At 44.5% G+C, this 27,247-nt stretch overlaps 1 protein-coding gene and 1 long non-coding RNA gene across 7 annotated transcripts in view; one reads left to right on the top strand and one right to left on the bottom strand.

Annotated features, from left to right (window-relative positions):
- The window catches only part of SIPA1L2 (signal induced proliferation associated 1 like 2), a 795,004-nt gene that overhangs the window by 486,127 nt on the left and 281,630 nt on the right, over positions 1-27,247 (top strand). For all 6 annotated transcript variants that reach the window (XM_063917773.1, XM_063917774.1, XM_063917772.1 and 3 more), the window contains 2 exons: positions 19,538-20,114; positions 26,857-27,131. In XM_063917773.1, coding sequence (XP_063773843.1) covers positions 19,538-20,114; positions 26,857-27,131 — 852 coding nt within the window. The remainder of the gene's footprint in view (positions 1-19,537; positions 20,115-26,856; positions 27,132-27,247) is intronic.
- Positions 1-27,247, bottom strand: part of LOC134910109 (uncharacterized) — a 78,011-nt gene that overhangs the window by 29,791 nt on the left and 20,973 nt on the right. The window lies entirely within an intron of this gene.

Below are 27,247 nucleotides of genomic sequence, written 5' to 3' on the forward strand. Positions count from 1 at the left end.
GGAGCAAGATCAAGGGATCTTCAAGCAGCATTCGTGGATGCGCTGGCGGTGCCGTGGAGGTTTCGGCTGCCGTATGTGTTCCCTCCGGTGTCACTCCTGCCCAGGGTAATTCGGAAGTTCAAGCAAGAAAAAGGAAATCTGCTTCTCATAGCTCCAGCGTGGCCCAGACGGCACTGGTTCTCAGACCTGCAGGGCCTATCGTCAGATCGTCCAATTCTACTTCCACAACGCCCAGACCTCCTCGTTCAGGGCCCCTGTGTCTACCAGGACCTAGCCCGGCTATCTTTGACGGCGTGGCTCTTGAAGCTTCCGTCTTGAGGGCTAAAGGGTTTCTGAAGAGGTCATTAAAACTATGCTGCGGGCCCGGAAACTGGCTTCTGCTTGGATTTATCATAGGGTCTGTCATTCCTACTTTGTTTGGTGCACATCTAACAATTATGACGCTTCCAAGTTTAGTACAGCCAAACTTTTGGCTTTTCTGCAGCAAGGCCTAGATTTAGGCCTGCGTCTGGCCTCCCTCAAGGTTCATATTTCTGCCTTGTCGGTGTGGTTTCAGAGAAAAATTGCGACTTTACCTGATGTTCATACTTTCACTCAGGGTGTGTTGCGTATCCAACCTCCCTATGTCCCGCCTGTGGCTCCTTGGGACTTGTCGGTGGTTTTGGAGGTGTTGCAGGAGCCTCCATTTGAACCTCTTGGTTCAGCTGACCTTAAGTGGCTTTCCCTTAAGGTGGTGTTCTTGCTGGCTATTGCCTCTGCTAGAAGAGTGTCGGATCTGGGTGCCTTGTCTTGTAGTTCCCCATATCTGATTTTTCACCGTGACAGGGCGGTTCTTAGGATTCGTCTCGGATATTTACCTAAGGTGGTTTCTTCGTTCCACCATAATCAGGAGATTGTGGTTCCGGCCTTTGTCTCTCCTGATTTGTCTCCCAAAGAGCGGTCTTTGGATGTGGTACGGGCTCTCCGTATCTATGTGAAGAGAACTGCTTCTATTCGAAAATCTGATTCTCTCTTTGTTTTGTTTGGATTTCACAAACGTGGCTGGCCTGCTCATAAGCAAACTCTGGCCAGATGGATTAGAATGGTGATTGCACATGCTTATGTGAAGGCTGGTCTCTCTGCTCCTGATCACATTAAGGCCCATTCTACTCGGTCTGTTGGACCTTCTTGGGCTGCCCAACGTGGTGCGACCCTTGATCAATTGTGCAAGGCGGCTACGTGGTCCTCAGGGAACACGTTCATAAGGTTCTATGCCTTCGATACTGCCGCTTCCCAGGATGCTTCCTTTGGACGCCAGGTTCTTGTGCCCGCTACAGTGCATCCCCTCCCATAAGGAACTGCTTTAGGACATCCCCATTGTCCAATCCTTGTGGAGCCCAGTGTACCCCGCAGCAGAAAACGAGTTATGGTAAGAACTTACCTTTGTTAAAACTCTTTCTGCGAGGTACACTGGGCTCCACAAGGCGCCCACCCTGACGTACTTAGCTTCTTTGGGTTGGTATGGCATTAGCCGCTGACACTTCTCCTGTCGTGAGAGTGTGGTGTATGTGGCTACTAACCGTTGTCGTCTCTTTTCCTGCTACTGCATTGGGCTGGTTAACTAAAACTGAGCTCCTGTGCTGGGAGGCGGGGAGATATAGGACTGGGAACAGTCAAAGCTTTGAGCCGGTTGGTGCCTCGGATCAAGATCCTACTCTACACCCCATTGTCCAATCCTTGTGGAGCCCAGTGTACCTCGCAGAAAGAGTTTTAACAAAGGTAAGTTCTTACCATAAAACTCGTTATTCCCACATTGTTTTACAGTAATAACACAGTGAATGAATGCTACTGTATTTTGTCACCTGCGTCCAAACACCAAATCAATCACCTCTCGGATCTTGGGGTGGAGACCCGTCAACACAGCAAAATTAGTAATTTCACAATTTTATAAACTACATTAAAGATCAATTATATAAGTGTTAATAGTTAGAAAAAAAATATCATAATATACAATAACATAATGAAATTTTTAACAAAACTGGCCACAAAATTTGGACACAGTAAGTCCAAGATAACGTTTATTAAAGTGCATGTTTTATTAATAGAAAAGAGCCAGGGGTGTCTTAAAGGGGGTAGGAATGGGTACTACTTACTAATGCCAGGGCCGGCTGGAGGGGTCTCGGGGGGGCCCCGGGTCACCTGCTGCCGCTAACCATTGAATAGCAGCGCAGTGTCACATTGGTCAGTGAGAGAGAGGACAGCAGTCTCCGCTGTGGATGGCTGCATTGCTATACAGCGGTAGTGGGCAATGGACCATGGACCCGCCCCTCTGATAGTATTTTTTCTAAAAAATTTGTGGGGGCAAAGCCATGCCTCCCCATTTGCACTCCTCCCCGAAACCCAGTCTTGTCTGAGCTCTTGATAGACACGAGAGGAGCAAATGTTTCAACACTGTTCCTCAGAATATTCGGCCCATGCCTTACATTGCGTGGGCAGAATTTGGTGTGTTTGGTATATTCAACATCTTACAGCAGAATTAAGTGACTGTTGTCTCAGCTATATTCATTCTGCAAAATACAAATATAAAAATACAGTGCAGGATGGTAATGCAAAAGCGGCATTAAAAGATGTTTGGCTATGCACCTTTAAATTACTTAAACTGTCCAGTAGCAAAACTAAGTTTCAGTGCTGGCTTATTCAGTCTGTGTCAACAATGGAAAATTCCCAACACGAAATATCAAAGGTAAAAAACAGCACAAGACTATTCAAGTCCACTATAGTTCTGTTACCAACAATGAAGATCTCCATATGAAAGCGCTATATTGCACATTTCTGAAATTCATGTGTGCTCAGAAAGAAGATCAGAGGTCTACACGTTGGTGGGAAAGCTCAGTGGGCCCTCGCCAAGCTTTTGCTAGGCATCTCTTGGATAACATATTACACTATATTCCACTTATCATTTTCAAAGCGATTTTGAAAACAGTTCACTCAATTTAAGTATGCATAATAGAAGATCACCTCATGGGGTTCCAGGAGAAAAAAACATGGTTTCATCATTATGTGGGCAATATGAACATACTGTATTACTTGGAAAAGTTGTTCTCTTGCCTTGTTCTCCAGTCATTCTGGAAGACCATACCATTTCTCCACTAGAAAAGTTTACTTGAAAGTCATCTTCAGGCAAGACCCCTGCTCAATTAAATCATTGATTTGGGATTCACCCATACAGTACATCCAGAAAGTATTCACAGCGCTACACTTTTTCCATATTTTGTTATGTTACAGCCTTATTCCAAAATGGAATAAATTCATTCCCTCAAAATTCTACAAACAATACCCCATAATGACAACGTGAAAAGTTTTTTTGTGTGAATCTTGCTAATTTATTAAAAGAAAAAATGAAGACATCACATGTACATAAGTATTCACGGCCTTTGCCATGAAGCTCAAAATTGAGCTCAGGTGCTTCCTGTATCCACTGATCATCCTTGAGATGTTCCTACAGCTTAATTGGTTTCCACCTGTGGTAAATTCAGTTGATTGGACATGATTTTGAAAGGCACACACCTGTCTATATAAGGTCCCACACTTGACAGTGCATGTCTGAGCACAAACCAAGCATGAAGTCAAAGGCATTGTCTGTAGACCTCCGAGACAGGATTGTCTCGAGGCACAAATCTTGGAAAGGGTTCAGAAAAATATTTGCTGCTTTGAAGGTCCCAATTAGCACAGTGGCTTCCATCATCCGCAAATGGAAGAAGCTCGGAACCACCAGGACTCTTCCTAGAGCTGGCCGGCCATCTAAACTGAGCGATCGGGGGAGAAAGGCCCTAGTTAGGGAGGTGACCAAGAACCCGATGGTCACTCTGTCAGAGCTACAGCATTCATCTGTGGAGAGAGGAGAACCTTCCAGAAGGACAACTATCTCTGCAGCAATCCACCAATCAGGCCTGTATGGTAGAGTGGCCAGACGGAAGCCACTCCTTAGTAAAAAGCACATGGCAGCCTGCCTGGAGTTTGCCAAAATGCACCTAAAGGACCATGAGAAACAAAATTCTCTGGTCTGATGAGACAAAAATGTAACTCTTTGGTGTGAATGGCAGGCGTCATGTTTAGAGGAAACCAGGCACCACTCATCACCAGACCAATACCATCCCTACAGTGAAGCATGGTGGTGGCAGCATCATGTTGTGGGGATGTTTTTCAGCGGCAGGAACTGGGAGACAATTCAGGATAGAGGGAAAGATGAATGCAGCAATGTACAGAGACATCCTGGATGAAAACCTGCTCCAGAGCGCTATTGACCTCAGACTGGGGCGACGGCTCATCTTTTAGCAGAACAGCGACCCTAAGCACACAGCCAAGATATCAAAGGAGTGGCTTAAGGACAACTCTGTGAATGTCCTTGGAGTGGCCCAGCCAGAGCCCAGACTTGAATCCGATTGAACATCTCTGGAGAGATCTGAAAATGTCTGACGCTTCCTGATGGAGCTTGAGAGGTGCTCCAAAGAGGAATGGTCGAAACTACCCAAAGATAGGTGTGCCAAGCTTGTGGCATCATATTCAAAAAGACTTGAGGCTGTAATTGCCGCCAAAGGTGCATCAACAAAGTATTGAGCAATGACTGTGAATACTTATTGTACATGTGATTGCAAATTTATTAAAAATAAAAAAAGAAGAAAACATGTAAAAAAAACCACACCTTTTTTCACGTTGTCATTATGGGGTATTGTGTATAGAATTTTGAGGGAAAAAATAAATTTATTCCATTTTCGAATAAGGCTGTAACATAACAAAATGTGGAAAAAGTGAAGCGCTGTGAATAGATTCCGGATGCACTGTACCATGGTTTCTGCCATTTATTTTTCTGTGCTCTAGAATACATAGAATTGTATAGACACCTTCTAATGTGGTGAGTTATTTGGAGTGCTCAAGTAGAAAGAAGCAATTAAAGAGTCCAAGACGAGTACTTGTGCCATTGTTTGTTGGTGTATGGATTGAAATTTTGGGGATCTACTGATTCAAACAATTAAAATAGGTAAATATTTGTAAATATTTGTCAAACCATTATATTTTGCTGGTTTTGCCCTGTTTTTAATTTTGTATGGCTATGATAAAATTCTCCTTGTCACTGACTAATATATTTTTTCGGCTTAAACCTCTCTGCATGGGTTTTTGTGTTAACGAACCATTGAGTGAAGTTACTGTTCTGAGAGGTTTTTTTCAGTTGTTAGATCTTTATCACTTCCATCACAATACAGTTCTAAACAGGGCTGTGGAGTCAGAGTAAGACAGTAGTAAAATAGAAGAGTCAGAGACTTAATCAATGGTTTAAGAACCTTTTATTACATCAGCTGCTTATCTTATGTTTTATCTTCGATAACACTCTTAGTTCATTGTTTCTAATGCAAGCTAAGGTGTTTTATTGGGTCATGCAGTTCCTTGTTTAACGTGCCTATTGGGAAATTCAAGCAGCTGTGTACAGGACTGATTGGGACAATGCTTTCCTGATTGGGATGGAAGGGAAATAGCCTAGAAATCATGGCTGCATCTATATCAGGACAGTTAGGAGGTTTGTTATCTTAGCTCAGTCTTCCTCCTTCCATTCTCAAAGTATGTCTTTTTATTTTAGAAATCCTCTTATTTAGCTCTACTAGTTCCATTATAATTGAATGTGTTTATCAAATTCATGAGAGAAAAGATTGTATAACAGTGTTCCCTTTTCCCATAAACCTATAGTGTTGGGTAGTTCTTGAGTTGGAAATTTTAAATGGAATCTCACTTAAGTACTAAGCAGTCTGTGTTTCAGGTTCTCGATTTGTGCGAGTTGTTTGAGCTTTGACTTAAGACAGTCACCACAAATCGAGAAGTCCAGAAGATGCTTTTTTAATGGGGAACCATGAAGACATGACAGCCATGAATACTCTAGGGATCTCCATGAATACTCTAGAGATATACAGCAATCATTTTTGTTTATTTTATTATTTCTATCTCAAAATGTATTGATTTCATGAAAGTTTTTTCTCTGACCATGAAACCTCTGTATGGATGTTACTGTAGTGCTGCAACATGAGACTCTTGTGTATACAAATAGCAGTTATGCAGACAAGTCACTGCTACTGTAATGGGAGGGCTTCATTATAGGTGTATTAGATGAGGTTTTGGGCAAACAGATGTTGTCGGGATAGACAGTGTTTGTGTATTTTTAGATTCCAGTTATCTAAAATATGCTTTACATGACCCTTGTGAATGGATAATATTTTGGTAACTACTATTGCTATTTACATGATTGTCGCGGTTTTATGTACAGTGTTACCTGCTTCAGTTGATGACAGGAATCCAGTGGCGGCGACTCGTGGCTGAAATCGAGAAGGCTGAAATGTAAATCTTTCGCATGAGATTTGGGTAGCAGTGAGAACTGCCTTTGGTATGGATTTCTGGTAGTGGCCCACCGAGTGGTCCTGTACCAGACTGATTATCGTCTGAAGAGTAAACCTAGACCAGACTGGTTACTGGCTGAAGAATAAAGCTGGACCAGACTGGTAACCGGCTGAAACATAAAGCTGGACTGGACTGGTTACCAGCTGAAGAATATAACTGGACCTGGTAGCGCTGCACTGGAGATAAAATGCAGGTTTACTTGTCACACTAACATTGTAACTAGTTGCACAGGCCCTGGGTGCTTGCAAAGGACCTCCTTTTATAAGTGAGCAGGAAACAGCAGGGAGTGTCAGTGATGATAGTCTCTCATTGGCCCTTGCCATCATGTGACCAGAGGAGAGTTGACGGCGCCCATGAAGGAGACCGCGGAGACACTGGCTCAACACCACCGGACTCCAGGGAGATCAACGCAGTCTGCCAGACCCCGAAGCCCTGCTCTCACAGGACCCGACGGACCCCGCAGCATCAGCTGTAAGCGCTTAGGATGCCGGCTCTGGCAGCGCATCCTGACAATGATCATCTTTATGTGATATGATGTTTCTTTGTCGTTTCGAAGACACCATCCATGATAAGGGATACTAACAAAGGGAAAAGATGATTCAAGCAACGTGTGTAAACTGCCCAAGAAATAATTTTTGCCAATGCATCCTGAACTTGCTGGATAAAATGTCAGAACGCACTGGAAAAAAGGAAGGGGTAAAGGCAAGTGGTGCTACTGTATGAATCGCTACGCAAATAGTCGAAGATAAGATCAGTGTGATGCAGCAAGCATTGTCCTGTGGTCACAGACATATCTAGCTCAATAACCTAAATCGATGAGCTCGTGATTCCTACCTGAAACAAGGATCACCCATTTAGCCACAAGTGGAGATGTGGTTCTGTTTCGTGCAACTCTGGATTCCTTACATATCTACAGAGATGTGTGTATTCACCCCAAGTGCATGCAGTGTGAAAAATTGCAGATGCAGTGCTTTGTGTGCAACTCTGAATTTAGAATAAATTTGAAACAGTATCTAAGGAACAGTTGGAACCCTAAGAGTAAACAACTTCGTTATACGGGAATATGTTATATTTCTGTAACGTGTTTTTACACTTTTTAGGGCTTGCCCATTGTAACGGAAGAATAAGCCACAGACATCAAAGAACTGTAGAATTATTCTGTAACTTACTGTACTTGGATTTAACATTAATAAAGAAATATACTGGGAACAAACAGAATACCTAAATGCACTATATTCATTAAATATTTATTCTTCAAATCTTCCAAAAATGGACCCAGTGGGTGCAGACTGTAGATTGGAGAATTCTTTAAAAGATTATTCACACGGTATCCTGAAACAGATATCCCCTCACCAGAAAATCACCCAAACAAAAGGCCAGAAAGGCCAATTAGTACCAATTATTGGTTTATTGACACAATTTTTGACATACACATTAAAAATGTTGTACAAGAATAACATTTGTATATCAATGAGAGATATCCAGAACGTGTAGATGGCAATTAGATCCTCCCTCACCTTAACAAGGTGTAAGCTCAAAATGGAGAATCTTCACAATCTGGATTGATAACTCATAGCTGATAGACCCTAGCTGTTTCGTCTTAACGGCTTCATCAGGGGTAGTTCTTAAAGGTGAAAGGTGAGAAAATATGTTTCTCAATAATTAAAATTTGTATAATGTGGAAAAGAGTGGATTTTTAATAATAAATACCTATCACAAAAAAGGGCAGGACCAAAAGATGGAGTTGCAGTTTGTATAAACCAATGATCATACAACTACCTAGGACAAAAGACATACTCTTTTGTTGATCTCACTAACAGAAAGGGGCTTTAAACTAATAAACTGAATCCATTAACACATACCTTAGTGAGTCTTTTTTTTCTCTACAAAAACCAATCAGGGTTTTCAATCACAAAAACTTGTGATGAAGTTCATCAATAATGATCATATAGATGTAATTAAAAACACCTAATCAGGTTAAAAGGACAAGGTATGTAATACAAATCTAACTAACACCGACTGTTTAAAGAGTGTCTAACTCCATAAATACATCATAATAATAATAAGAAGAAGAAGAAGAAGAATTTTATTTATATAACGCTCTTTCTCCAATAGGACTCAAGGCGCTTAACAGATACATAGCATAATAAAGTACAGAAAATAATGAAGTACAGAACAGCTTTTCATAAAATACAGAAGCATGTAGATACTAAAGGGACATTGTGGAAATGCTTGAGTAAACAGGAAAGTCTTGAGTCTACTTTTAAAGAATTCTATAGTTGGGGCCTCTCGCACTGTGCGGGGAAGTGAGTTCCATAGAGTCGGAGCCGCATGACTAAAAGCTCGACCCCCAGATGAATTACGGGAGATTCTAGGTACTACTGAAAGTCCTTCATCTATAGATCACAATAATCGAGTGGGGCAGTATGGGATCAGAAGCTGCTTCAGGTACCTTGGGCCCTGGTCATGTAGTGCTTTGAAACTCAGTAAGCCAATCTTAAAGATGATTCGCCATCTTACAGGCAGCCAGCGAAGGGAGTAGAAGATGGGTGTTATGTGGCTAGAGCGGGGCTGGTTTGTTACCAGCCTGGCAGCTGTGTTTTGCACCAGCTGTAAGCGGTGCAATTCTTTGCTGGGAGACCAAGGTAGAGGGCATTACAGTAGTCTAATCGAGATGATACAAATGCATGTATGACTTTTGGCAGATCATCTGAGGGAATTAAGTTCTTGATTCTGGCTATGTTCCTCAGGTGAAAGAATGAGGATTTGATTGTGGCTGATATCTGATGTTTAATTGTCAAGCAACCATCCAGGAAAACACCAAGATTCCGCACACGATCAGTGGTTTGTAATTCTGAAACCCCGAGTGTAAGTCCAGTTGGTTGGCTATGCTGCAGTCTTGTCCTTTGATGTTGCGGTCATATCATAAGGACCTCTGTTTTATCCTGGTTCAGTGGCAGCCAACTGGCACTCATCCACTCCTGGAGCTCAGCTAGACAGCCATTTAGGGTTGCTATTGCGTTATCAGTGCCCGGAGAAAAGGACAAGTACAGTTGTGTGTCATCTGCATAGCAGTGGTAGACCAGGCCATGGCGCCTGATTATTTCACCCAGCGGGAGCATGTATACTGCAAAAAGCATGGGGGAAAGTATAGAACCTTCTGGGACACCACATGGCAGTGGGCACTGATGGTGATGAGTATACTCCAGACAATACTCTCTGAGACCTGCCTGTGAGAAATGATTTGAACCAGCTTAGGATTGTGCCATCCAGCCCACAAAAATGTATCAGTCGCTCAATCAGAAACCCATGGTTCACGGTATCAAATGCTGCAGAGAGATCCAGAAGGATTAATATTGAACAGTCACCTCTGTCTCTTGCCATCAGAAGATCATTTAACACACACACCAGTGCCAGTGCTATGTCTTCTCCTGAATCCTGATTGCAATGGATCATAAATATCATGGGTTGTCAGCAGGCCCGGCGACAGGGGGGGGTCAAAGGGGACTCCCGTACCGGGCCCCGAGGTTAAGAGGGGCCCCAAGAATCTAGCGCAGCCACTTTCACTGACTGCATGGTGTACGCCATATCCGGGAGGAAGGAAGGCAGGAGGAACCTGAGCGGCACGCTGACTGAGCAAGCCAGTGCTGTAGTGCGGGCTCCCAGCACCTGTCACGGAAGGACACCAGGGGGGAAAAGCTCTATAGGAGATCGGTAGCGTCTAGGATGCCTTCGCCGGAAGGACCTAGTGCACGTCAGGCAGTGGGCGGTGCTGGGGGCGGAGTAGAAAGAAGTGACGCGCGCGTACGCGTGGTACGCGGGAACTTTAAATAGCAGTGCAGAGCAGTCAGTGGTACAGAATGCTGGGACAGTGCGGGTATTGCAGCGCTCCGTGGCTGGTGTTAAGCGGGATCCCAGGACAGGACACGATTAGCAGCTTGTTGCCGTCAGGCTGCTGGAGAGTAAGATTAATATAATGAATTTTTTGTTTGACTGACGGGGTGGCAATCGAACTGACGGGCTATCTTATTGTGGCCGGGTGTTATGGATGGGAGCTGCTCAGTGTGCCTGGTGAGGTTGCGAGTGGGTTAATGCCTCTCCCCATGCCTGAACTGAATGGGTTAATGACCCCCCCCCCCCCCCTTCATGCACTCACTGAGTGGGTTAATGCCCCCCCCCCCCCTTCATGCACTCACTGAGTGGGTTAATGCTCCCCCCCCTTCATGCCCTCACTGAGTGGGTTAATGCCCCCCCCCCCCCCTTCATGCCCTCACTGAGTGGGTTAATGGACCCCCCCCCCCCCCCTTCATGCCCTCACTGAGTGGGTTAATGGACCCCCCCCCCTTCATGCCCTCACTGAGTGGGTTAATGACCCCCCCTCCCCCCCCCCCTTCATGCCCTCACTGAGTGGGTTAAGGAGATCCGCGCTTCCACACAGCAGACCAGCGCTGTGCATTAGGGGCTCACCACACTCTGCAATCAGCAGCTTTAGATCTCTGTGAGCGCTGCCCTGTGCTCTATGGATCCGGGCACTGCTAGTAGGGAAAGGTAGGGTATTTTCCCCGCATATTGACAGTGAAGCACCTGCCAACTCTTCCTAAAGTACCTATACATAGTGTGTGTGTGTGTGTGTGTGTGTGTGTGTGTGTGTGTGTGTGTGTGTGTGTGTGTGATTTATGATATTTTATGTGTCTGTTTCATGCTGCTGTTTAGATATACCTTATTTTAGCACCACTTCATATTGATATTAAAACTGCTTCATATTCTAGGGAGAGCGCTAGTTTATATTGTTTGACAAGAGGAGTGTGTTTGCAGCCAGTACACTGTGTTTACGGTAGTGTTTGCGTGTGATGCTGTTACCTTTGCACTCCGCCTCCTCCTCCCATATACTTGGAGTCAGTAATACACCTACTGTGGCATAACGTGTGTAAGTAGTGGTAGAATTGTGTGGTGTAGCGTGAATAACGGACACTACTGTGTGGGGTAATGTTAATAAGGGGTACTACTGTGCGGTGTAATAATGTGTGTAGTAATTTTATATGGGGGGGGTGCATGTCAAGATAACAAAAACACTAGTTTCGACCCTGATGTAGTGGTGATGTTTATAGCATAAGTCACATAGCTGTCAGAAGCATATACAGTATTATACTGTATCCTATGTATTACATAATGGCTATATATGGGGGATGGGGGGCCCAGAGATAGCCGTGTACCGGGCCCCAAGATTTCTGTTGCCGGCCCTGGTTGTCAGGCGGGTTTCAAGTTGATTTTCAACCACTTTCTCAATAACCTTTCCTAGAAAAGGAAGGTTTAATACTGGTCTGTAGTTGGTCATGCAGTCGTGATCTAAATTAGGTTTTTTAAGAAGAGGTCTAACAATTGCTTCCTTTAGGGGTCCAGGAAAAATGCCTGTCTGCAAAGAGCATTAAACAATTTTTGCAAAGACAGGACGAATTATATCCATACAACCTATTAGAAGCTTGGTTGAGGCAGGGTCCAGATCGCATGTGGTGGGACGCAAAATCCGAGCAATTTCGGCAATGTCCTTTACATCCATTGGTTCAAAGCTGGTCCACGAAGGCAGGCTTTGTAGTTTGGCACTCTTTTGATGGCACTGTGGAGATTCCAGCCCAGAGTCTGGATATTGTGGGATATATTCAATAAGAGTCGGGTCCATTCCGACATGCAAAGAGCGGCCAAATCAGACTGTTGGATTTGGCTGCTCCCGGTGTCTTGTCCTGCCGCTGACAGCAGCAGCGATGGAAGCTGTCAGCGGCGCTGGGAAGGGAGGGGGGGGGGAGAGCTGCCAGCGGCTGCCCGTGATAGAGATGTCTCTGGCATTGGGGGCAGCAGCGGGAGAGCAGCGGAGGAGGGGAGACGGAGAGGAGGAGATGGGGCGAGCAGCGGCTGCTTCAGCAGATGCTCACTGCGGCATCCACCCGCCTCCAGCAAGCGGGACCTCGCTGGCTGGACGCTGCCACTGGGTTCCTGCTCTCCCCGCTGCAGCGCTGCTTTTTTTAAAGTCGGATTGAGATTGTCGGAAACGGGGCTAAAACCTGTCGGGTTTGGCCCCGCTTCCGACAATGCACGCTGATCGGCAGCGTGCATTCCGACAAGTCGGGTTTCCAGACTTGTTGGAATAAATGGGGCCCTAATGAATAGGTTGGAACCCCTTCCGACCTAAAACTGTCGGAAGCTGCCGTCTATCCGACTAGACGGCAGCTTCCGACAGTTATTGACTATACCCCTTTATCTGCAAAGAAGTTTGCAAACTCGTTGCATCTTGCCTGGGAGAGGGTTTCATCATACCTGCCTAGGCTAGAGCAGTGGTTCTCAACCTCGGTCCTCAAGTACCCCCAACAGTTCATGTTTTCCAGGTCACCTAGCTGGTGCACAGGTGTATTCATTACTCACTGACACATTTTAAAAGACCCACATGTGAAGCAAATTATTTCACTTGAAATCCTGTGGGGAGACCTGGAAAACATGAATTGTTGGGGGTACTTGAGGCCCGCGGTTGAGAACCACTGGGCTAGAGGACTTTCCATCCAACTCATTTAGATGGAAAAAATCTCATATTATGGGGTATATGCAATTGCGGTCGGATTGCCGCAAATGTGGAAAAACGGGGCATTTTCGACACCGAAAAAAAATTTGACAATGGAATACAGTACTTTTCGACAAAAATTCGACTTTTTGAAATTCGACAGTTGTCAAATTCGACATGTCTGCAATGGTAAAAATGCGGCTTTTCGACAAAAGTATATTCAATTGAAGAATGTCGATTCGACAACAGTGCTTTTTGACAGTAATTTTGTCAATTTCATTCCGCCTCACTTTGCTGGCGGAATCTAATAAAAAAAAATTAAAAACATGTTATTTTTTGTGTTTTTTTATTGCTAATAGCATATCTATTTATATTAGAAGGGATTATGTACTTGGTTTGTCTATTAGGAGACACAAGTATTATTTTTATATTTTTTAAAAGAATATATATATTTTTTTTAACTGACTAAAATAGAGTATGGTTTTCAGTGGGAAGGGGTGGGAATGGGTTAAAATCAAGAAAAAAAATGCGTGGGGTCCCCCCTCCTAAGCATAACCAGCCTCGGGCTCTTTGAGCCGGTCCTGGTTGTAAAAATACCGGGGGGAAATTGACAGGGGATCCCCCGTATTTTTAGAACCAGCACCGGGCTCTGCGTCCGGTCCTGGTGCAAAAAATACGGGGGATACGGCTGACCGCGAGTAACCTCACCGCTAACCGCAAAGTTCCCACCATTGAAGATAATGGAGCGGTATGTGCTATGCGCGTCTGACAGCTCAGACGCGCACAGCCAATCAGGAGAGTGCCATGACGTGGCGTTCCCTGATTGGCTGAAGGGACCCTCTGTGACAGGAGTCACGGGGAGTCTCAGCATTCGGGGAAAGGGGTCCCATGTGTAAACATGGGACCCCTTTCAGTGCGTGGTCCGGGTAATGCGTTTTCTTTTTTTGCCAAGTACGTGGATTACAAAAAAGAACAGGACACAGCTACACTGGATTTTGGTGAGTATAATTTTATTTTCAGGTACACCGTGGATTCTACTTGGAGAAGTGGACCGAACCTCGTGTCAACATAGGTAAGTATGTGTGTGTCAGCATGTATGTAATAAAGTTATACAATCACGGTGTGCATGTACTGTTTTTATTTGGGTATTTATTTGCAGTAGAACTACAGGTACCAGCGGGCCCGTTTCCCCCCCGCATGCTGGTACTTGTGGTTCTCCAAGCACCAGCTTGTGGGGGAGGCTTGCTGGGACTTGTAGTTCTGCTACAAAAAAGCAATACTCTTTTATTTGACACAAGGCTATCAGCCCCCCATCCGCAGCCCTTGGATGGGGGGGACAGCCTCGGGCTTCACCCCTGGCCCTTGGGTGGCTGGAGAGGGGGGGGGACACCTTAATTTCAGGGGTCCCCACTCCTCCAGGGTACCCCGGCCAGGGGTGACTAGTTGGGGATTTAATGCCACGGCCGCAGGGACCAGTATAAAAGTGTCCCCCGGCTGTGGCATTATCTCTCCAGCTAGTGGAGCCCGGTGCTGGTGTTAAAAAATATGGGGGACCCCTACGCTTTTTGTGCCCCGTATTTTTTGCACCAGGACCGGACGCAGAGCCCGGTGCTGGTTGTAAAAATACGGGGAATCCCCTGTCAATTTTTTCCATGTATTTTTACAACCAGGACCGGCTCAAGAGCCCGAGGCTGGTTATGCTTAGGAGGGGGGACCCCACGCATTTTTTTCCGGGTTTTTTTAAACACTTTTGTGCCGTCCAAAAAGTTGAATCCAGGACGCAGATATCCGTCAATTGGTCCGTTTTTCGACAGCGGGACTGTTGAATCCGTTTTTTATTGAATATGTCGAATTCCGGTCCCGGCGGCCGGGATTCGTCTGTCGAATTGTGTCGAATTTAAAAGCGGTCGAATTCCAGCCGGAATTCGACCGCAATTGCATATACCCCATAAAGTTGTTATCTGAAAAAAGGGGTTTATATATTAAAAAATCTAAATAGCATGGGGTGTGTCAGCCATCATAGACCAAAATACAAAACATACATATCATAGTAGTACAACAGAAGTTGAAAAAAATGTGTTGACAATGGTAACCTCCACAGTGAGATTCACAAATAGATCTTTAAAATAAAAGAAACTGTTTCAGTATACATATACAAGCAATTCCTTAGAACTTCTTCAAAACAGTAACTATAAACAGTTCAAGTATGGCTTATAATTTACAAATAAAAACAAAACCTATGGTGTAACAACAAACATTGGGGCAGATGTATTAACCTGGAGAAGGCATAAGGAAGTGATAAACCAGTGATATGTGCAAGGTGATAAAGGCAGCAGCCAATCAGATCCTAACTGTTAATTTACATATTGGAACTGATTGGCTGGTGCCTTTATCACCTTGCACATATCACTGGTTTATCACTTCCTTATGCCTTCTCCAGGTTAATACATCTGCCCCATTGTGCTAAATGACACATCCATTCAAAATCTTAACTGTAGCCCATAAAAACAGATAGGAGGAGCATCAAAAAGGAAAATCCTTATACTCAGCAGACTTGCTTGTGCAGCAAACAAGTGGAGATTTCAGAATGATATAGTGATTGCTGCAGCTGGTATTTAAAGAAATATACTGATTAGGTTGTACATTTCATTATTTTGGCCTATTAGGAAATTCACTCCAGCTTTGAATGAAGTCCAGTGTTGTAGCAGTGTCTGGTGGCCTGTTGGTATGTAATTTATGACAGGCTATAACAAATACATATACTGTGTGTATGTATATATATCATACGGGATCCGGACTGAAAGTCGACAGTAACTAGGTCGACAATGTCTAGGTCGACCACTATTGGTCGACAGTAACTAGGTCGACAGGGTGTCTAGGTCGACAGGGTCTTTAGGTCGACATGTTCTAGGTCGACAGGTCTAAAGGTCGACATGAGTTTTTCACAATTTTTTTATTTTTTTGAACCTTTTCATACTTAACGATCCACGTGGAGTACGATTGGAACGGTAATCTGTGCCGAGCGAAGCGGTAGCGGAGCGAAGGCACCATGCCCGAAGCATGGCGAGCAAAGCGAGCCATGCGAGGGGACGCGGTGCACTAATTGGGGTTCCCAGTCACTTTACAAAGAGAACGACACCAAAATAACAGTAAAAACTCATGTCGACCTTTTGACCTGTCGACCTAGAACATGTCGACCTAAAGACCCTGTCGACCTAGTTACTGTCGACCAATAGTGGTCGACCTAGACATTGTCGACCTAGTTACTGTCGACTTTCAATACCACACCCATATCATACTTGCCTACCTGACCCTCTCCATGAGGGAGAAAATGCTCTGTTCCTGGACTTTCCTGGTAATGTATGATTGCCCTCACCTGTGGTGAAACACCTTTCTTATCAATTAACTAGCTCACCACAGGTGATGGCAATCATACATTACCAGGAAAGTCCAGGAACAGAGCATTTTCTCCCTCATGGAGAGGGTCAGGTAGGCAAGTATGATATATATATATATATATAATAAAACACAGTTCATCCGTAAAGTATCAATCCATCTCATAAGTCACTCTGTGGAACAACAAGTCCCAACGTTGTAGCTATTTCAATAGCAGACTATCCACTCTATTATGGGGATTCCAAATAGTCTCCTTGCACTTCAATCCCTTGGATCGGCTGTTCCTTTTGTGCACCAATATCCACAGATGGTATTAGAATCTAAAATCAGTCAAAGAAAGGGCGCTCCATAGTGCATGATTCTGTTTTAAAAGGAAAATTTATTACAACAGCTTTCCACACACAATTGTCAGAAACCGTACCATAGCTGGCGGTGTCAACCACCGTACGTATAGCGTTTGAATAAAAAGTAGAAGAGCTTCAACGCATCCGGGGGAACTTCGCCACTTTGCAGTAGTCCTTGCGCTAGTCCACGCACCTACGTGTTTTGTCATCCAAGACTTCGTCAGAGGGCTGGGCTAGCGTAGCTCAGTCACTCTCTTTAACCTCCGCAAATCGCATCAAATGCAGATTTCCATCCTGGCAAGTTTTAAAATGCCGGGATACGCTGTGATTGTAGTTTATATGCTTATTTGTACCTGTGGTAAGAAGTATATTGGAAAAACTAAGAGATCACTAAAGATACGTATTCTTGAGCACTATAGAAATATTAAAAATAAACTTGCTAATCACAGCGTACCCCAGCATTTTAAAACCATGGATGGAAATCCGCATTTGCTGCAATTTGTCGGATTAGAACATGTAACTTTGAATCACTGTGCAGGTGATAGATTGAAACACCTGGCTAAGCAAGAAACATATTGGATCCTCACGCATAATACATTGTATCCCACTGGTTTAAACGAAGGATTTGAAATTACCCCGTTTATTTATTAAGTCCCAATGTTCCTGTGTAATAGGAATTAAACTGCAAGGATAGGGTTAATCAAGTAAATGATTGGTGATTCTAGATGAATATGGTATAGATCAATGTTTTTTTAACAATATGCATTTGTTATGTATGTATTAATGACATTTTACTGTGTTTTAATTTGCTGTTAAAAATTGTCTGGTGTGTAGAATGGAAAGCACCAGTGTGATTAAATTACCGATGGTTTTATTCCCTGATTGGTTCAGCGGAGGTTAAAGAGAGTGACTGAGCTACGCTAGGCCAGCCCTTTTACGAAGTCTTGGATGACGAAACGCGTAGGTGCGTGGCCTAGCGCGAGGACTACTGCAAGGTGGCGAAGTTCCCCCGGATGCGTTGAAGCTCTTCTACTTTTTATTCAAACACTATAGTATGGTGATTGATACCGCCTGCTATGGTACGGTGTCTGACAACTGTGTGTGGAAAGCCGTTTTAATAAATTTACCTTTTAAAATAGAATCATGCACTATAGAGCGCCCTTTCTTTGAGTGATTGTATATGTGTGTAAATATATATATATATACACACACACACACACACACACACACACACACACACACACACACAGTTCTAGTTTCCTAAGAGAGAGATGGTATTGCACAAACAAGAGTATACTTTGTAGCTGATAGCTTATGGCATTAATTTTATTGATGTGACTGCGACGTTTAATGTATTGTTATTATTATTATTATTATTATTATTATTATTGTTACTGGTTTCCAATAGCAATTTGTTTCTATATAACTAGGTAGAGATGTTTTTTCATTAGCCACTCTGAGCTAGCATAAAAGACGCAGGGGTCTGTGTACTAAACCTTAGAGAGAGATAAGGTGGAAGGAGATAAAGTGGCAGCCACTCAGCTCCTAACTGCCATGTTGTGATGCTGTGTTTGAAAAAAATGAGAGTTAGGAGCTAGTTGGTTGGTACTTTATCTCCATCCACGTTATCTCTCTCCAAGACTTAGTACATAGGCCCTCATTCCGAGTTGTTCTCTCGCAAGCTGCTTTTAGCAGCATTGCACACGCTAAGCCGCCGCCTACTGGGAGTGAATCTTAGCTTAGCAAAATTGCGAACGAAAGATTAGCAGAATTGCGAATAGACACTTCTTAGCAGTTTCTGAGTAGCTACAGAATTACTCGGCATCTGCGATCAGTTCAGTCAGTTTCGTTCCTGGTTTGACGTCACAAACACACCCAGCGTTCGCCCAGACACTCCTCCGTTTCTCCAGCCACTCCCGCTTTTTTCCCAGAAACGGTAGCGTTTTTTCGCACACACCCATAAAACGACCAGTTTCCGCCCAGAAACACCCACTTCCTGTCAATCACATTACGATCACCAGAACGAAGAAAAAAACTCGTAATGCCGTGAGTAAAATACCTAACTGCATAGCAAATTTACTTGGCGCAGTCGCACTGCGGACATTGGGCATGCGCATTAGCGACTAATCGCTCCGTTGCGAGAAAAATATAACAAGCGAACAACTCGGAATGACCCCCATAGTACCCTAAATGAAGTAGTTTTGAGGTGGAGGCATTACAGTACTGGATGGTTGACTTTTGGTGTGTTTTCTGCACAGTGTGTCTCTATTTTCTCCATTCTTTCACAAACTGCAGTAAGTGTGCTTGCAGTAGGATCATGCAGAGTTGGTAAATCTGTGCAAATGTAAGAGCGGGCATAGCCTTTGGTGTGCACTGATAGGGTCATGATGAAGTCCAATACACTACTTGTACCACTGATGCAAAACCAAGACTTATTGCATCTAGTGCAATTGTAAGTAAAGTTCATTGTGCCCTTAGTGTATCAAGGTTGTCATTAGCTAGCTCCATTCTCTGAGGTATCTTATATCCTCATCTCTGTTTTTCTATTAGCAGGCACATGGATGTGGCTATTCATAATGTATAGGAAGTTGTAAATTACTGTTTTGTGAATAGGTTGCATCCCTGAGGTTTGTTATAGTTGTAGTTAGATGGAGAAGTACTCCTGGGGATTGGTGATAGCAGCTGCCAGGTATATAACACTATAGCTAATTTTAACTACTTAGAAAATAAAAGCATAAGTGACAAAATTATTGGAAAACCTGTGCGTACAGACTGCAAATATTCAGATATGGGATTTCATCTTGTTTTCCTTTTTCCCACCACTTTTTAGTGTTGCTGTCTCTAGGTCAAAGGATGTTCCACCTTTTGGCCCTCCGATACCCAAAGGATCGACCTTTCCAAAGTCTGCTGTGTTTAGGGATTTTCTTCTTGCCAAAGTAATCAATGCTGAAAACGCAGCACACAAGTCTGAAAAGTTTAAAGCTATGGCCATAAGAACAAGACAAGAATATTTGAAGGATTTGGCAGAAAACTTTGTTTCAACAGCTACTGTCGATAGTTCAGTAAAATTGAGTTTCATTACTCTTGGAGCTAAAAAAAAGGAAAGGGTGAAACCAAAACGAGATGCTCATTTTTACAGCATTGGTGCCATAGTATGGAATGTTATAGCACGAGACTTTGGATTGGCTGCTGACATTGAATGTCTCCTTGGAATATCTAATGAATTTGTGGTCCTTGTTGAGAAAGAATCCAAAAATGTTGTTTTTAATTGTTCCTGTAGAGATGTTATTGGCTGGACATCGGGATTAATGACTATGAAAATGTTTTATGAAAGAGGGGAATGCATTCTTCTTTCTTCAGTGGACAACTGTGTTGAGGATGTCCGAGAGATTGTTCAACGACTAGAAGTGAGTAAATCTCAGCATTTTTCCTTCTGAAATGAAGCAAATGTTTGTTTTCAGCTATTAAAGCATTGGGGAAGAGTTATCAAATCTTGGAGAGCGATAAGTACCAGCAAATCAGCTGCTGTCATTTTAGAGGTGCTAGAAAATGACAGAAGCTGGTTGCTATGAGCAAATTTCTCTCTCCAAGATTTGTTAAATCTCCTCCTAAATTGTATTTTAAAGCTAAGGGGCAAATTCAGAGTGAAGTATATGTGTGTTTGTGGAACATATCTTGTTACTTCACGCACTGTGCATACTTCTGGCTACATTATACCATTATACATGAAAACTGCATCTTAGACTGCCTGTGTTCAGATGGGCCAATAAATCAGTGTGTACTGCACTGCAAGCCGCGGCAGCCACTCAAGCCCATGGAACTAAGGGGGTCATTCCAAGTTGATCGTAGCTGTGCTAAATTTAACACAGCTACGATCATCCACACTGACATGCGGGGGGAGGCCCAGCACAGGGCTAGCCTGCCCCGCATGTCAGTCCCTACCCCGTCGCTGAAGTACAAAAGCATCACACAGCGGTGATGCTTTTGTACTTCAGGAGTAGCTCCCGGTCAGCGCAGCTTTTGCGCGCTGGCCGGGAGCTACTCGTCGCTGCCCGCCTACGTTGGCCGGACCGCGCCCACAAAATGCCGTGCCGCCCCCTCCCGCCTAGCGACCGCCTCTGCCTGTCAATCAGGCAGAGGCGATTGCTAGGCAACAACAGCCGTCGCCTGTCAGCCATGTGCCGGCGCATTGCGGCGCCGGCGCATGCGCAGTCCTGACCTGATCGCTGCGCTGCGATAAACTGCAGTGAGCGATCAGGTCAGAATGACCCCCTAAAAGTAGGAAAGTGCACATTTCCTTAGGAGCCGATCACACTTTGGAGCTCTTTGCCCCCTAACATCGGATATCTCAAGGTATATTATACTATCGCTCTATGGAAAAACAGCCAATCAAGCTAATGGCCATTATATTCCCTATTAACTTTTGTTGTAATACTGTGTCAATGTGGTGTGGCATAAACAAATGTGTTCTCTATCCATTCTTTAGAGCTACAGTGTTGCTATTATGAATTAATTCATTATCTGTATGTATTTACTGTCTGTAATACTCGTATGTTCTTGTCAGTGATTTGTATAATTATTCTAATGTTTTATATTGTAAATAAGACGCCTTCATGTAATCGATGACACAAAGCAGATACAGAATTGTAATCAATCCTATTCACCACTGTCTGATGTGTTGAATGTTAACGTCAAGGCTATTAACTGAGCAGGCCGTGACATATGTATAATTGTGCTCATGAAACCATTGGGCTCAGACCTCGCTAGGAAAATGTGATCCTCAGTGTTAAGGAACAACCAGACTCCTCCACTATAATAAAACACTTAGGTTAATTTGTCCAGAGAATGGTGATGAATAATTCATCTGACCGTAGTGTCTTCCTCCACTATTCAGTAGCCTAATACTTGTGCTCCAGTGCTGAAAGTAGGGTGGTACGGGGTGGTACGGCGTACCATTAAGAAATATGGTGGTGGTACTCACCAGTACCACCAGCCCACCACTGGGGCATAATTTATAAGGGCATTTTTGTGTGTGGGACATAAAATGGTGTCAGTGGCATAACTGTGTGTGGCATAATATGTAATAGGCATTACGGTGTGTGGTATAATATGTAAGGCATTACGGTGTGTGGCATAATGTGTAATGGGTGTTACTGTGTCTGGCATAATGTGTAATGGGCATGTGTAATAAGCATTACGTTGTGTAGCATAATGTGTAAGGGGCGTTACAGTGTGTGGCATAATGTGGCCATGCCCCTATTGTCATGTAGCCACTCCCCTAGTTTCGTGTGACCACGCTCCCTCATGACACATGTCCACGCCCATTTTTACTATCAGTACCACTAAGAAAAAATGTATGCTTGTACCATTGATGTGCTCTTTGCACTACTGAAGTCACAGAGATGCATTGCCACATGTATACATTGCAACCAAACTTTGATCACTCACATTTTTAGTAAATCTAGATCAGGCATGTCCAAACTGCGGCCCTCCAGCTGTTGTGAAACTACATATCCCAGCATGCCCTGACACAGTTTTACTGTCAGAGAATGCTAAAGCTGTGTCAGGGCATGCTGGGATGTGTAGTTTCTCAACAGCTGGAGGGACGCAGTTTGGACATGCCTGATCTAGATGCTTCCACATGATCTGAACTCGCATGTTTATTTTGCCTTACACATTATGTAATGCGTTATGCACTATGCACCTCTGCCCACTGTTGCCATTTGCTGAACATGTATTTCCAACAGAATACCATGCTGTTACCACATTAGACAGCGTAGCTTCTGAAACATTAGCAGGTTGAGTAGTCTTGTTCCACAAGGCTCCTTCCAAATGGAACCAAGAAAAATTCACTCTTTCTAAGTTACTGTGGTCTCCTCTTGCAGCTATTATACCACTAATTGGAAGCAACCACGGTAGTCCATCTCTTTTTTAATAAATCTGACAATTCTGGCATTTTCTCCGTAAAGTGATGAGGAATCCAAAATAGTTCATCATGTCCCCTCGCATGGCTCGCTTCACTCGTCATGCTTCGGGCAAGGTGCCTCGCTCCGCTACCGCTTCGCTCGGCACAGATTACTGTTCCAATCGTAGTCCACGTGGATCGTTAAGTATGAAAAAATCCCCAAAAATGAAACATTTTTTTAAAAAAAACTCATGTCGACCTTTTGACATGTCGACCCAGTACATGTCGACCTAACGGACATGTCGACCTAATGGCATTGTCGACCTAAGTTGTGTCGATCTAATGACCGTAACCCATCTGTTGAGTTATTATCTTTTATTCAACCTGCTTGTTGGCATGTGTGGAGCATGGAGGCAGGGCCGTCAAGAGCGGGGATAGGTCCAGGTACTCTGGCATTCCAAAATCTGGGAGGTGTGGCCACATCCACTACCCTCTAAAATCTATTAAAATACTATGTTGCAGTCCCAGCGCATCGTCTCTTTCTGGGGTCCCTGCTGGATTATCTGCCACGCTGCCTCTCTCTCTCTCTCTGCTACATGATCCCCAGCTCCTGGCGCGTGGCCAAGCATGTCCATGTGGGAGGGGCCGAGCTGAATCCCCCACAGGAAGTGGTCACAACTAGTAATGTGATAATCTTGTGTGGGTTGTGGTGATCCAGCTCATAGTGGGCAGGATATATCACACATTGCATTTTGAATGTGATACATCCACACTGATTGCATGCAATTGTGATTAAAATCGCAAAGGACAGTTCTCCCTATAACAGATGTCAGTTGCGATGAGGGGACTTACGGATTTATGAACTAGGAGTCCATCTGCGCATGTGCAGCCGTTGCTCAACACATGCTTGATCCATGTGGAACATTGGCAGGGTTCCTATTGAATCCTCCTTGGGGAATTATGCGAAAATAATTATTTATTTATTATTATCAGTTATTGATATAGCGCACACATATTCCGCGGCGCTTTACAGAGAATATTTACCCATTCACATGAGTCCCTGCCCCAGTGGAGCTAACACTCTATATTGCCTACCACATGTACACACATTAAGGTTAATTAACCTACCAATATATTTTTGGATTGTGGGAGGAAACTGGAGTACCCGGAGGAAACCCACACAAGTATGGGGAGAATATACAAACTCCACACAGTTAGGGCCATGGTGGGAATTGAACCCATGACCTCAGTGCTGTGAGGCGTTAATGCTAACCATTACACCATCCATACTGCCCATAGGCTTCTCTGAAAATGGTAGTTGCCGTTATTAAATCCACATTTTGCCATTAGTACATCCCACCCAGTGTGACAAAAGCCTAGGTACAATGAACAGAAGATTTCAGTAAGTTAATAAATATGTGCATACAACCATTTAAAATGGTAGATGAATCTTCTGTAACATCAAACACGGGCAACCTTGGCTCTTAAAGTGTGGAATTCCATGTAATATAAAAAATCTGGCATGTTATATTGGGACTTGTCTGACATCAATAGCTGAACAATGGATTGCCTATCTTTGTTACCAATGTGTGATGCATGCTACAGTATATGCAAGACATAGCATAGCAGGATTGTACTGGAACTGAAAAGCACCCAAACTAGCAAATCTTCCCATTCCACATTTGGTTATAATACTTGCCTGCCTTCCGAAATATTTGTGAGAATTTTGGGCAGCCGGTATCCTGGGCATGTAGCTCTGTGAATCGCATTTTATTGGCCCCTCCGCATGCTGCTTAATGACACAAATGATGACATTGAGCAGTGAAAGGCCGGGCCATGACAATGTGATTTTGGGTGCCACATCTCCTGCGATCTTCTGGAGTGAAAAATAAAATGTTGGTAAGTATGCCACAAAGTTAGCCATATTTAGATGGCACATGTGGCACTATCATTCTTTAGGGTGCTTATAGTTTCCACCACCAAAACAGTATGTTAGTGGGGGCTGGGTGCATATATACCTCCAACATTCGAGATGAGCAGGGGAAGGCCCCCCTAGAGCTGGAAATCAATAGCCGGCTACTTATCTGCCACCGGTCTCTCTCTCTCGTAACACTCCGGGGGAGATGTATCTAACTTTTGAGAAATATAACATGCAGAGGTTGCCCATAGCAACCAATCAACTTATAACTCTTGTTGCATAGACTGTGCTAGATAAATGACAAGCTGAGGGCTACTTTGGACAACTTCTTCACTTTGTCTCCTAGGCTAGATACATATCACCTATTAACTGCCACGTTCCATAGTGACAGGTGCGTGTGGCATCCATACATTGCTGCTCTTCTATACCTTCCTAATTATCTGATGATTAGCGAGAAAGCAGTCAAAAAATTGTGTGACAACCTGGTTTTGCCTTGTAAATGTTTGCTGCTTTAAAAAACGGAGACTGTTACATTTCGCCCATGGCGTCAGCCCAGCAGCACAGCCATTGCCAATATTTCTTGCAGATATTTTGGTGTTGTTGATAGAATCTCGGCAGCCGCGATCCCAGAGATCAGAATACCGACACCGGGATCCCGGCCGTCAGAATGCCAGCAGCGGGCTCGGTCGAGTGGAACTAGTACTGGCGCAGCTGTTGGCATCCTCATTGGTCGGGATCCTGGCGTCGGTATTCTGACTGCCGGGATCCCGACCGCCAGGATATTAACTACATCCCGATATTTTGGCATGCTTGGTTGTGTGTATGGGTGACCCGACGACCAGTCGTACACTGGCTGCACTTGTGATGTCTGAACCGACTTATTAAGCGGCTGATCATTAAGTGTTTATGTTTATCAGAATCTGCTGCTAGGTCAGCGCAATGGCCAGTCGGCGGATGTATCTTCTAGATGTGTACACAGTCTAAGGTAGCCTGCATCATAAAACAATAAATACATTTAATGTGCAAATAATACACCTGTAAAAGCCTGCAGTTCTGATTTCACAAAGTGTGGTTAAGAGAAGCGGGGTTAAATGGGCAGTTACAGTATTGGAGAATGACATAGTCATGTGTCGCCAAAATTTGCAGTTTTTTCTACACCATTGTCATAAATGTCCTCCGCCAAGTATAATATTACTGTATAATGCAGGGCTTACTTTGGTAGTAGACTTGCCTGTCACCAGAGGCGTAACTAGGGTAGGGCGAGTGGGGCATGTGCCCTGGGCGCCTTGGCAGGCCCAGGAGAGGGGGGGCACCGCCGGCGGCCAGGGCATCATGCCCCACTCGCCCCCGTCACGCCGAAATATGAGGGGAAGAGAGCGCAGCGTCTCTCCCTCCCCTCACCACTGCTGCCAGCACTAGCACTGCTGTGTCCGGTCTCCGGCGGCGTTAGCCAATCAGAGCTTGCGGACTGGCTCCTGATTGGCAGCCGGTCCGCGAGCTCTGATTGGCTATCGACCCGGTGCCACACATCAGCCGGAGACCTCCCCTCACATATCAGAGGCGAGCCGGAGCCACAAGCGGTGAGTGACCGGGGGGGGGGGGGGAGCACAGTGGGGCATGTATCTGGCACAGTGGGGCATGTATCTGGCACAGTGGGGCATGTAACTGGCACAGTGGGGCATGTGTCTGGTACAGTGGGGCATGTATCTGGCACAGTGGGGCATGTATCTGGCACAGTGGGGCATGTATCCGGCACTGTGGGGCATGTATCCGGCACTGTGGGGCATTGTAACTGGCACTGTGGGGCATGTATCTGGCACTGTGGGGCATGTAACTGGCACTGTGGGGCAATGTATCTGGCACTGTGGGGCAATGTAACTGGCACTGTGGGGCATGTATCCGGCACTGTGGGGCATTGTATCTGGCACTGTGGGGCAATGTAACTGGCACTGTGGACCATTTTCAGTGGCTACACCCCTTCTGGTGCGTGACCACACCCCTTCTGGGGTGTGACCACGCCCGTTTTTGGTGGGGGGGATTGGGGGGCATTTTCCATCTTGCCCTGGGCTCCGAAAACCCTACTTACACCTCTGCCTGTCATCCTCTGGAGTACAGAAGTTAAATGTAACTCCCACCCATCCCCTTCTGCTGTGAATTTTATGCTGCAGCTGCGGTACACTAAGTCACATTTATATTGGAATCCATTATGGTGAAATAACAAACCCAAAGAGAATGCTGGAATGTTTTGGAAATAAACCTGTACAACCTCCTGCTTCGGCATGAGCCTGTTCATAAATTGTCTGTTATTTTCTATTTTTATGACTAGATTGTGACTAAAGGATGTGAAACCAAAGAAATTATCTTAAGGAGAAACAATCTGGGTCAGCTTGGCTTTCATGTGAACTTTGAAGGGATTGTTGCTGATGTGGAGGCCTTTGGCTTGGCATGGAAGGCCGGTTTAAGGCAAGGCAGTCGTTTAGTTGAGATTTGTAAAGTGGCAGTGGCAACATTGACTCATGAACAAATGATTGATCTCCTTCGTACTTCAATCACAGTAAAAGCAGTGATCATACAGCCATTCGAAGATGGTTCACCTAGAAGGTATGTCTCAATGTTGTAAAATGATTCTAAATTACTGCCACAGATATATATCATATATATGGAATGGTATGCGGTCAGCGTACCGATGTACGGGATCACAAAACCGACACCGGTAT

The sequence above is a fragment of the Pseudophryne corroboree genome, chromosome 4, assembly GCF_028390025.1.
Source record: "Pseudophryne corroboree isolate aPseCor3 chromosome 4, aPseCor3.hap2, whole genome shotgun sequence".
NCBI lineage: Eukaryota > Metazoa > Chordata > Amphibia > Anura > Myobatrachidae > Pseudophryne > Pseudophryne corroboree.